This window comes from Suillus clintonianus, assembly GCF_016758775.1.
Source record: "Suillus clintonianus strain FC179 chromosome Unknown DEU56scaffold_144, whole genome shotgun sequence".
Lineage (NCBI taxonomy): Eukaryota > Fungi > Basidiomycota > Agaricomycetes > Boletales > Suillaceae > Suillus > Suillus clintonianus.
This window is the reverse complement of record NW_024539368.1, coordinates 63,382-75,813: the sequence shown is the minus strand read 5'-3', so window position 1 is coordinate 75,813 and position 12,432 is coordinate 63,382. Positions and strand designations below refer to the sequence as shown.

General features: G+C 47.9%; 4 protein-coding genes across 4 annotated transcripts; all 4 read right to left on the bottom strand.

The window, feature by feature from the left end:
* Positions 1–211: 211 nt before the first annotated feature.
* Positions 212–2,233, bottom strand: DEU56DRAFT_747568 (uncharacterized protein; the record flags this gene model as incomplete). The annotated part of the gene is made up of 6 exons (XM_041349288.1): positions 212–427; positions 485–1,260; positions 1,317–1,447; positions 1,498–1,512; positions 1,565–1,916; positions 1,969–2,233. 6 exons carry the CDS (start codon positions 2,231–2,233, stop codon positions 212–214), a joined length of 1,755 nt encoding a protein of 584 aa, XP_041202251.1.
* Positions 2,234–5,229: 2,996 nt separating this feature from the next.
* Positions 5,230–5,826, bottom strand: DEU56DRAFT_984686 (fungal hydrophobin-domain-containing protein; the record flags this gene model as incomplete). The annotated part of the gene is made up of 3 exons (XM_041360005.1): positions 5,545–5,826; positions 5,332–5,493; positions 5,230–5,277 (listed from the first exon to the last, which is right to left on the bottom strand). The coding sequence occupies exons 1-3, from the start codon at positions 5,662–5,664 to the stop codon at positions 5,230–5,232; spliced, it is 330 nt and encodes a 109-aa protein (XP_041202250.1). The 5' UTR covers positions 5,665–5,826.
* Positions 5,827–5,841: 15 nt separating this feature from the next.
* On the bottom strand, positions 5,842–6,592 carry DEU56DRAFT_837792 (uncharacterized protein). Its single transcript, XM_041354855.1, has one exon. It carries the CDS (start codon positions 6,325–6,327, stop codon positions 6,094–6,096), a length of 234 nt encoding a protein of 77 aa, XP_041202249.1. The 5' UTR covers positions 6,328–6,592; the 3' UTR covers positions 5,842–6,093.
* Positions 6,593–9,958: 3,366 nt separating this feature from the next.
* DEU56DRAFT_984684 (FAD binding domain-containing protein) lies at positions 9,959–12,208 on the bottom strand (the record flags this gene model as incomplete). The annotated part of the gene is made up of 12 exons (XM_041360004.1): positions 9,959–10,648; positions 10,702–10,728; positions 10,778–10,802; positions 10,865–10,874; positions 10,928–10,983; positions 11,036–11,212; positions 11,272–11,306; positions 11,361–11,467; positions 11,534–11,717; positions 11,781–11,939; positions 12,004–12,123; positions 12,179–12,208. 12 exons carry the CDS (start codon positions 12,206–12,208, stop codon positions 9,959–9,961), a joined length of 1,620 nt encoding a protein of 539 aa, XP_041202248.1.
* Between the last annotated feature and the right edge of the window lie 224 nt (positions 12,209–12,432).

The following is a 12,432-nucleotide window of genomic DNA, read 5'->3' as shown; positions in this document are numbered from 1 at the left end:
CCCGACATATTCGGCAGACCCTTTGAAATCAAGTGGCAAGAAACCTGCAGTGCAAGCATGCTTTACCTACAGTTCATTCCTCACGGTAGAGCTGTAATATATATCCCCTATTATGCGTAGTATCACTTGACATACATATATACCAGTCATTGCACTCCAGAGCAATACACGTCCAGATGACTCACGAATGCAAGGAGAAGGGCCATCATGATCAAAATGTGTATGGCTGGACGCGCCTAATGCACTTCGGTTGAGGCTTCCTCCATTCCTCCGTCGGCGTCGTCGGACCTTCGGGTGGGGGTCCAACTCGATCAGCAAGATGATCTGGTTCTGGTGCATCCGTGGCGTTCCATGGGTCCCGCGGAGGTGGACGTGGATGCCTTGGCCTGGGCGCATTGACAGGCCAAGTAGGGAGATAGCACATTTCCTGGAAGTAGATCATGCTCAGCCCGGTTAGATCGGAAAGAAGTCCTTTATATCCCACCTCTGGGCCGCAGGCAGGTCGGCATTTGACCCACACACTCCAGTCTAACCAAGACATCAGCTTCTGGATGTCGTGTCTCCAATAATTCATTATTTGAGTTGTATCAGGTTCCGCATTAACGGGGAAAAGACTGTCGAGCCCGCTCATGACACCATGAGCCCACATTTTCGTAGTGACACGGCAGATCTCTCTCGTTGTCTCCTCGACGGCTTTCAGCAGTAGGCGTTCCGAAGGCGTCATTGAAGAAGTATGATCTATCATCTTCGAAGTATGTGTTGTGGCGCATAGCCTGAAGATTGGGGACGCCCACTGCGATGCATCTACGCCTGGAGTGCCTGCGCTGGGGACAATGGTGGAATCTAATAGATACGGCGTAAGCATGACACTGAGCTGTGTTTGTGCGAGCTTCACTCGCTGAAAGAGTTCTTGCGAGTCTGATGACGTGAAATTGAGGAGGTGCTGCATCAACTCGAGTCGATCCGCATATCGATCGACGATGACGTGGATAAGGGTCTTCCAGTCAATGCCGCTGCCCACAGGCTCTGGTCGACTGACAGCTTCGGTGAGCTTTCTCATGACCTGCGATATGTCGTCTGATGATATTCCGAACACGCGGTGGTCCCACCGTTCAATACCCGCGCGAACCGAGATGAGAGAAGGCGCAAGTGCAGCATCATACAGTGAGATAAGACCAGTGAGGTCGAGCACAATGCGAGAATCTCCTGGGTAGCGATTGTGCCATGAGCCGGAGTGCATGACTTCAAATTGGCGCGTCCCTACACTCAGGACATATGTCGTCAGTCGTATTGGAACATGTGAAGAAATAACTGACCGGCATCAGAATCAAACGCAGGGGGGGAAAGAAGGTGAGGAAAGTATGGGTTTCCGTCCTGTGGTAAGACTCGGACATGCAGGAAAGATACTACTTCAACACCAGCCGTAAAATCACACATCATAACTTCACTAGATGTTCGTCAGTCGGAAGCGCAACTCAGAATCGAAAGGCTACGCACAAGTCCATTTCCATCCTAGAAATCTGAGAATCAGTTAAATACCATGGCAAGATGAGTCACCACTAACCTCGCGAAACCGTCGATTCCAAACTCCTTGCCCCACGTACAGAGATCTCTTATTCGTTGTCTTTCATCAAAGAATCGCTCGGGTTGCACTTCTCCCCAGGCTAAAATATCCTGCGTATCCATCGTACCTTCGGATATCTTAGCCGCACTACTTCCATCAAAGTACAAGACTTTAAGAGGTCGCGTTGCTGCTAGCGTAAGGTGCCAGCCACCTCCATCCCTTCCACGAGCGAAAATGATAGAATGCTCCGGGTCCGTAGCGATCCACTCGGGCCCACTGGGGATTGCGTCGCTGTTCCCGCCGTGATACAGCAGAGTACCCATCGGAATCACTCCTGGTACTATATTATGTCCTACAACAAAGGTGGGCTGTTTTTCAAGCGTGAGCAAGTGGCTAAAACTTACCATTACGATACCGAGTATTTGGCCAGTGTTGCAGGAATGAATGGACAGTGTCGAAGATCAAGTTCCCTGTCGCGTTCTCGGGAGGACCTTCGTCGAACCTCCATTGCTCAGTGTTTGAACTGAGGCTATATGAAGGTGTATTCAAGTTGATGATATCCGATGGTCGAACGCAAGTTTCTCCAGCAGTGTTGGCAGGAAATTGGACGTGTAATGCTAGAGCTGCTGACCCTATGCCCAGAGCTGCCACGAGAGACTGAGAGCGCATGGTAAGAGCTATCAAATAGGCATTAGCGTTATCGCAGCTTTATCAAGGCACTGCGTGGCAACACTTGCGGCGGCGGCACTAGTATCTCAGTATGTAGGCGTCTACGAATGAGTTAACTCATCAGCCTGAGGTGGCTAAAGCGCCGATACCCTCGCTTCTCCTACGGATAAATAGTAAACGGTTGAATAGAACTTGATCAAAGTGTAGAGAAGTACATACTTACCAGTTACCATTGAATTTGCCCGGGCCCCGAAACATCAATATAGGATCAGCAAGAAACAATCGGAAAATGGGAAACCGTATCTATTAATATCCATCGCGGAAGTCGGCCACATCCAACTGTCACAATGTTCACATGTCACGAACTTCGAGTCTGCACCGTGTTCTTCTGACTCTGAGTATGTAGAGAGGTACGACTACTACTTTCCTTCATTCGACTAAAGTCTGTCTATGACTACTAAATACTAAGATGTAGTGCAACAAGGCTACTAAGATTCACCTTGCCAACTTGGTAAGCTTGCGGTGGAGAAAACATAGGCGGAGGAAAACAGTCACCGTTCCTCTCAACTAGCAACTACAGGAGAGTATCGGTAAGATTTCTGATTTCCAAGATTGTGGTGCCGCCATGATATTTTGAAGTATTCACATCACTGTCTTAATTATTTAAGACTTTGCCAAGCAGATCTCACACTGGAGGGAGAACATTCTACCACACGAGACTTCGAACAACACCGCGTTGGTGCCACATACGTCTGCAGAGACTGGTGCGAGCTATATGATAATGTCGCTGTCAATTGGCGAGACCGCCAACTTGCTGCCGATGTATTTCGCGAAAGTCCAGGTACGCCCGATTTAAATGTCTCTTGTAACATAAATTAAACGTGTTGTATAAGATATCTCGCGAACATCTGTTGCGATTTGCAAGTTGTAGCGGATTTGAATGGGTCACCAGTCGCCACAACTCCTTCAGCCTAACTATGGTGCCAAGTCATGAAAAGATCTCGCGATCGTTTGACGGTGCTACAGAGAAGTTTAGACAATGTGCGGTGACGCTAAATTGGCTGAAATTCTTACAGCGATCCATTACATGCCTCTTGCCAAGAATATAGGGCTCAATGCCTCCTTTCGAAGCTGCAACAGTGGCATAAGTTCCTCCTAAATTATTTATTCAGCATAGATTCAATTAAACGCTAGTCGCCCACACCTACCTCCTACAACATAGAGCGGTGCAGCCATCACATAGACTGCAAATACCGAAAGGAAGGCAAAAATCTTGGCAACCATCCCACAACAGCGATGTGGATATAGTGGAGAGAATGGGGGTCCTTTCACAAATTTATATCCACGATGCAGATCGGGTTTAGTCTTGTTAGAGACTCCTCAAATAATAGCTCTTGATGCCCGCACGTCGGTGACTGTGCACGCTGTGCAAGATGATTCCAGGTTCCTCTACATCAGCGCCCGTGCGACTGGCTGTTACGAGCTGATTCGGGCCAGCACACTGTAAAAGATGGACATTGGTTTCCCCACATCAGTACCTGTGCGATCGATTTGAATTGCTCTTCGGCGAGGGACTGAAACCCGGAGACTTCGATCTGCGCGGTATCAAGTGGAATGTGGATAGGATCTTGGGCACTCAAGATAACCAAGGCGGCGGGTAGTATGCAGATGCATGGCAATATGATGCCAGTGCCAAATGGGACCAGAATACTGTACAGCCTTGCTCTACCAGTTCCACAGCAGTCGTGAAAGAACCATTAATAACACCACACAAGAAGGCATCCATTGCAATGGACGATATGGCCTCTGTGACCACATCGAAATGGCGCGAGGATGGCAATAGAGCGTCAATGTGTTGATCTAGTGTGGTTTGGCAGAGGTGGACCGTGATTTGACAGCACTAAGATTATTGCGAGAGGCTGCGTAAGATATGGATATGTCAGCGAGTTTGAAATACAGCGTAAACATTTTGCCTCATCCAGATCAGATTGGATACCCGCATTTTGAATCGGTCTCGAAGGCCACTGGTAAGTTTATCAAGAAACACAGGTCTCTAACTCCTTCCTCCATCATAATGGAACCAGTTTTCCTGCTGGTGATTGTAAAATTTGAATATCAGGGCATTGGCAAGGTTACTGAGAAACATCGACATCCTGGTTGACAAAGTAACCATGGCCGTAAAAAATGTACTCATAGTAGTGAAGCATCCACATACCTAGGAAGCACCACCTCTACCGGAAAAGAATACTCACCTTATTCAAGAAGTGCATGATCACCATCTGAGGTATTCCCACCACAGGTAGCAGGCTGTGACGCTAACGGTTTGCCTCTTGGTGACATTAATATTCGTAGCACGTTCGTACGGACTGCTTCAAGTACAACCTGCACATATTATGCTGCCTTACATGACAAGCGACCCGGGTCCTGAGTATCGGCGAGTTTTAAAATCGTAGGGAAAACAAGAGACGAATGGTATAACTTGCAATTGACAAGCCAGAGGGGATGAACCACGGGCCGGCCCACGCGCCAGTTCACGACGGCTGTGCAAAATATTAATCGAGAGAAAATTATCCAGTACCCACCTCGCATAGGTGTCCCACGGATTTGAATCGGGGAGGATTATTGTTTTGCTTGGTGAAGTCACTAAATACATATTACAAACATGCCACCGTCGTCGTCACTCTCCAAATGCAATGAGAAAAATACACAATGCACATGTCGACCCTGAGGCCTGAACCAGGGCGGCATACTAGGCCCCGTGACTCAAGAACGCAGGTACTCGTTTGCGAGACCACAAATATTACTCAAGATCGAATTATTAGTGTTGTCTCATCAAAGATCTTACAGCACATCCGGGCCCTACTGGTAGTGTGAGTCAAATCAAGTTGGATAAGAACCAGATAATGCGGGTATTACTAGCTATAAAGCTTATAAGGGAAACTATGTACCATGTAATGACGCAGGCAAGGTCCAAAGTCCAATGAAATTTAAAGGATTTAAAGGTTGAGGTTGATGGGAGTGCAGCCAATGTTAACAAGGCCGTTCTAAAATTGCCCCATCAGATACGGGTGGAACAGAGAACATTGCTTGCAGCTCACCATTTTGTTGTTGCTGCAGCACATGGGTTGCTGGTTGCACGTGGCGCCACTGCCGGTGCCAATGGCAGTAATAGGGCTGCAACTAAGGCCAATGGTACCGACAACATCAGCGGCTATCGCCGCAAGGCCAAGAGACTTTGCCGCCTTGTTGTAATTGGAAGTCTAAACAAATCATGAGAATCAGTGAAAAACAAGTAGTGATTCGTTACGCACAGTGGTAGAACTCTGGCAGCACTGGATGTCACCGGTGTTGCACTGACCATCACGGAGAGTGAGGGGAGTGGCGACAGCGAGGGCCGCAAGGAAAGCAACAGCGAAGAAACGAGCCATCATTGTGTTGACTAGAAAGGTTAAGAAACGGTGAAAGAGTGTGAAGATGCTTGATGCTGGAGAGCTGGTTGAAGAAGAGATGGATTCTGAAGAATCAAACGCATTGCAGTCCACTTTTTATATGATGAACACATGCTCCAACCCGGCTGCTCCGCCGTCTTTGTCGATGTTTTTTTTCAGATCAAAATTGTAACCGATGGCTAGTCCGTGGTCTGGAGCATGTAGCCGTAAAGAATAAATTCATTACGTGAATGATAAATATGACCTTGGCGTGAAACGCGGGCGCGTTTCGACTGTGTGATCTATCACCCTCGCCATCCGATGTCCGAGGAGTATCTGACTCGGGCGGGACCAGAAACCACCGTCGTAGGGCTCAAATGCTCCAGCCTGGACACTGTGATTGAGCGATACGCGCCTCGGTAATTGGTTTGTTTACACCCATGTCCATCCAAGCAGATTTCTTCTCAATGCTAATTTGTGCGTAGTCTGACCAGTCTCGTGGAGTCGTACTTGAAGCGAGTATGTACAGCTGCCGGCACCACTGGTACGGAGAGGCATTTTAGGCTTGCAAAAAGTCTTGCTGGATGAAAATTGCCATGACAAGTACAGGAAGAACACTGCGACAGAGCTCAAAAGCTCCCAGTGGTCGATTCTTTGGGTGCTCATCGGGATTCTACTCTGCCAGTGATCTTGAATCTTGATCCAATCATATCCAAGCCCAGGTGCGCACAGTTCTGCCGGTCTCGGCAGTACCGCACCTAAGTACGAGATACTGAGGCTGAAACATGTCAAGGGATTACGCGACCGACCTACAATCAACCTTCAAAGCTTTCAGAAGCTTGACTGCTTGATGAGCACGGGTCCGAGCTTGTCGCGCCGAGTGTAGCCAAGTAAGTGCTAGATGTTTACAAGTTTCAACGCTCGATCTAACCGAATCGTGAGCATAACTTGAAATACATAATATTGTGAAGGATAATAAAAAAGACGTGATGGTGTGGATATCAGATCGAGTTACTCGAGATAGTTGCCGCATGAGTTAGCATCTCGATCATTCGTCTCGTTGTGCCAGTAGGGATGGTCTTGCCCAAACAGAGGTAGGTTTTCCGAAGCGAACGGTGATTTGTGTACGCTAAATTTGCATAATTTCAGTTGAGCTTTGGGTAGGCTGTGATTTTGAAAAGTCGTAAGTAAAGAACGAACCACTGCACATCCAAAAAATATTGTCGATAATCATTTCTTCACGCCTTCTTCACTATGAACAATCGCCCCAACCCTGTCCGGGCCCTGGCGGTATCGCAAACACCTTCGTCTGGTCAGCTTCAACAAGATAAGCCGAGTAAGCATAGCCCTCCTGATCAACAAGAACAAGTTCAGCAAGGAATGCGTTCGGTGTCACTGACGTCGGCTATGGCAGAACGACAGCTAATCGCGCAACACTTTTATCCCATGCCTCCAGTGTCCCCAGGTCGGGTAGAATCTGCAAGGCTTGAAGCGAACACACGCACCAGGGTCTGTACAAACCCAAAAGCGTCTTCACACCAGTTTCTTTGTGTTACATCTAGATCAGTTTCAGTGCATCAGGCGCCACATCACCCGCAACGGGAGTGACGTGGTGGCATACACCAGAACGCAAGACAAAAGTTACTTCTATATCCGTAGTCATGTCATCTTCTGCAGGTTATTGTGTCCTTGTCACGGCGATGTCGAGTACAACTGCTCTGCGGAAGCAAGTTGAGCAACTCTAGCAATAGAGCAGACTTGTTTGCTTTCGGGAGTTTTTGAGCGGACATAATAATGCTCTAAAAGCAGTGATTCGAGGACGGGTGGGGACGCCAGGGAAAAGGTGGTACTACCGAAGGATAAGGTGGCTGAAAAGAAAACTTATCGTTGATACTGCATGACAAAACACGAGGCCCTGCCTAGTCTCCCCTAGCCAGACCTAGGAAGATAGACATTCAACTTCTTATATCAATAAAGAGGCCTACCTGGAAAAATGTCGCCGTGCGAATCATCTCGCCCCTCCTCAATGGTCACTCTCGATTGTAGAAGAGGATCGACCTGTGATGGTTCTGTAAGCAATGCATTGGAAGAACCACAGTCAAATGTGCAATGTGAGAGTCCAGTAGCTCTGCGATACCTCCAGGACACAATGCATATGCCACTCGCTGGTGCAGATATTCGGTACTTGGTCGGAGTGCAGATTTGTCGGTCCGAGGTTGGTCGGAAAGTAAATTTCAAATTAGCGCTCACTGGTGGCACTGCTGTCTAATTCGGACTCTGACCACAACCCACCGATTCGCGTCACATACTGACCCAGGTGCCGACAACAAGTTCGTATCCAGGATGCAAATAGTATAGTTCTAAGGTTATTTTGTCTCCTGAAGGTGTATATGCAAGAGAATACACCTTCAATTGCCAAAGTCGCTTCTAGATCTAGTGTCCATTCATCGTTTGCCACATTTACCAGAGGTCAAAAATCTCGCGATACCGCCACTTACGACTCGCTTCAACCTGTAGAGTATGATAAGGTCGGAAAATCACGTCTGTTGTGGTGGTGCATCTTGGATCTTGATGTCCGTGCTTCCCAAGGTCTGATGGGACAACGATGACGAGGTCAACCCTAAAAATCATACCCCTGCAGAGTTCAAGTCATAGCCGTGCCTAGGCTGACATCAAATCTACAATAACACCCCTACCTTGCTACCACTCAGATCATCGTTTATTCTCTGTGGTCCTTATTTTTTGCTTCATCGCTTCACATGCCCCAGCTTCAAGTTGGTCGAAGGCAGGTCAATCCATATCACCTTGATATCTGTTTCATGACCTTTTCGCTCTATATACAGTCATCAGCGGAAAGAATATTAGAGTCCCTTCCGAGCGCATATACTGGAAATCAGCTATCCTCGTACTATCATCCAAGAGATCTGTGGCGCGTCAGGACACTGACAGGCTCACGGACATGATCTGAGTCCTGATTCTCGGTTTGTAGATAATTATATACGTCACCTGAATCGTCACTAGAGATCCGGGCATCCTTCGAACTTGATCGAACACTATCTCGTGGAGAAGTCGTCGGAAAGCTTGAAATGTCGATCCTTTCGATCACGGTGACGATACCTTTCAGTGAGCGATCTATCTCGTATTCATCTACATCTCCTCATTGGTTGTAGATTTATCCTTTCCACCCATGCTCGATCTCATGATCCATAATTGCAGGTGGATTGTCTGGAAAACTAGTTGCCTGACTCTGTCTCCACATCCCCCCCTCGCATCCATACTGCCGTTGCTACTAGTCCTGGCGCTCAAATCTGGCTGAAAGTTATCTATCATAGATGGCTGCATATTGTTGTTTCTTGTGTCAAGCAGTTTCTCTAGCATCACCATGTAGCTAACTCGAACGCATGCGTAAGGTTACATCAATATCACATCTTCATTTCGTCGACTCCCAAGATCTGATGTGCATCAGATACAGCTAAGTTCCAACCATTTTTTCTCGCGTCTCAAATCAGCTACTAATGATGCGACGGAGTTGCGCCTTCCCAGGTGCGTTTTATCCAAACACCTATGTGATAATCATTTTCAAAATTGTCATAGCCTTACTTACAGCGTTGTCGCTCATCTCATTTTATCGGCCAACCCCCGGCCCAACTAGTTTTCGGTGTTTCTCGTTCACTAATTGCCCTCCTCATGTCCATTTGGCGTAGGTGTGGAACGATGAGACCAACGCCACAGATTTTCATCGCCCGAATGTCACTCCATCTTTTGTGGCAATCGGGCAAAGTCAATTTGGTGCCGGTCAAGGCCAGGCGCTCTTATCTGTCGACAACAGGCTTGAATAGGGTGAGACGCTACCCATTACCTCTAGAGATTCACGACGTTAGAGCGAAGCTCAAGAGCCGACGCGGGACTCATCAATGAAGGGCGATTGCGAAGGTACAGTTACGCAGGCGGCCTACAATATTGTCTCGAGTGTTCCAAGGGTGCTTGCATGCCAGAAGGGTGACAAGGATCCAGTGGTGAGAGCATTGCATGAGTAAGTGCAATACAGCAAGCAGTTGTAGGTACTATTCGATGGTTCGAAGGAGGGCATGATAATGAGCTGTATGAAGGCAGCCTCGGCAGTGAACAAGGCTGTGTAATGCGTGAGTCCCGCTCGAGCAGCGAACTGTTTTCGAACAAATTGGTGTAATTCTATATTGTCATCCAGTTACAAACGTGATACACCAGGCCTGGATGAGTTGTACGTGTAAAGAAACCGCGAGTAAATATTTTTAAAGAGGGGATATTCAGGTAATAACTACGCGTCCAAAAATATTTTCGAGAAATACTTCTTCACGCCCTCTGCACCGTGAACGATCGCCCCAACCACTCCGTCTGGCCGTATCACAAACACCTTTGTCTTGCCAGCTTCCATGAGGTAAGCCGAATAAGCATAGCCATCCTGGTCAACAAGAACGAGATCCGCAAGAGTTGAGACATCCGTCACTGATGTAAATGAGGGCAGAACGACTGCCGATCGCACGACGCTTTTGTCCCATGCCTCCAGTGCTCCCAAGATCGGCGCAGCATCAGCGAGACTGGGCGCGAACACAAGCACCGTATGGTACCAGGGTCTGTACAGACCAAAAAGCGTCTTCACATCGGACTCTCCGCGCCCCACCTGGAGGATATTGGGCGCATCAGGCGCCCTGTCTCCAGCCTCCAGATGCCCCTCGTCATGCTCCCCGTAGGCGTTGATAGGCCTGCCCTCGACTGGAGGCACAAACTCATCCAGGACGATGTTGCTGAATCGGTAATTGATCCCGAGCATGAAAAGCTTCGGGCTTTGTAAGAGCGACAAATCTCCTACGATTGCCTTGTTGAGAATCGAGGTGGTTATCTCGAGCAACTCAGAAATGACAGGCAAACGCTCGGCGGTGTATGTCTCGAGAAGAGACTTATCGGCGAGTCCTTTTTCGACGAGCGCAAGTTTCCATCCTAAATTGAACTGGTGTAGAGCACGGTTAGCTGTGTCGTATATGTTGGATCTACCTGACTCACAGCATCTTGCACACCTGAATTGAGTCCCTGTTCATAGACAAATGAGTGATTGTTTGCACCGATCAAACCACCATACCTGGCCACCCATTGGACTATGGACACTTGAATATGTGTTAGAAACAGCTTATGAAAAGCCTCGGAAGACATTCAAAAAGAGACATACTGAGCAGCATCTACCACCACTTCTGTCAACACAGCTACACACATTTAAAATCGAACCACATACCGCCCGCAACAAAGACCCGACCCTCGCTAAACTTATTCACCATCCGAATATTGGCTCTAAAGAAAACTCATGAACGTGCGTCGACACCTACAGGAATACGAAACACACTGAAATGCGCTCATCCAAACCACCCTGTCGAACGTGATTTCCGCTGGTATTAACGACGTGATGGTCTCGAAGACAAGATCCTCGCTCTGAGCGATCTTCGTCTTGTCTAGTTCAGGGCCGAAGATAAAAAATTGCCAGCCGTTCTCTCCAACTTCGTTCGATGGCTGTAATACCACGCTGTAGCTCGTCAATGCACCGTCAATACACATCTCTAAGCCTCAAGAGCAGAAACATACCCTCGTTCACTAAAGTTTCCAAACTGGTGAACATGCTTCGAGACTGGATCAGAACAGTTTTCTGTCAAAAATGTACAGCATGGACACACCATTCTATCAATACCATCGCTCTTGAAACGGATATCTCCGGTCAGAAGTTGGTCATCGGGTCTAGTCTCACCCAAAAACGTGAGCCCAAGTTGCTTGCGAACGACACCTGAGAGCCAAATTCAGTCTCATCCTGTTGTATTTGACCGTATCTTGCCTTTAGCGCCATCAGCACCGATCATCCACTTTGCATTGAACCTCTCTAATATGCCGTTCTTCGCGAGAACAGTTGTAATGCCCTCGTCGGACTGCTCAAATGAGCACAGTTCTGTGCCCATCTCGACAGAGCAAGAGAACTTCTCAAGGTGGCCTTTCAGAATTACATCTAGGCGTTGTTGACCCATCATCCTGAGGATATGCTAAAAAAAACCCAACAATGAACATGAAGACCTGAGCACTGAGCAGACGACAGTGTTGCGCACAAATGGTACCGCAGGGTTAGGTTCCATAGTCGGGAGCGCCGGGGGATTTATCAGAGGCGTTAACGACCCGTACTTGTACCACTGAACGGGAACGACCGATTCCCCCAGATCGTTGATCTCTGGGACATTCAGGAAGTTGAAGAGTTCGAGTGACCGTGGCTGACCGTGCGGTCAATGAGACCACAGGGCGATATGAAAAGAAGATATATATAATATGACGAACCCAGTATGTAGCACCACGCTGTCCGATGCGAGGGTTAGTGTCTTTATCGATGATGCGAACTGGGACACCGTTCTGGAGGAGCGTCAACGCTGCTACCAGGCCCACTGGCCCGGCCCCTACCTGAGAAAGAGAATTCGGTAAAGGTGCTGGCTTCTATCATAAGCAGATCACTTACGATTAGCACAGGAGGATGAGTGAAATTCATATGTAGAGGTTGTTGAGTTCAGAGGTTGTTGGGTTAGCACAGACTCGATAATTCATGGTGCCCTCTTATAACTTGGACGTCCCGGACCTTGCTCGATTCCTTCATCTAATGAAATGGCAAGGAATTCCCTATATATGCAGCATGCAAGAATCTTTTTCTTTTCCTTTTTTGTGTCGGAAGTGCTCCATGAGTTTGTGGCGTGATGTAGGATACACTATGATTCA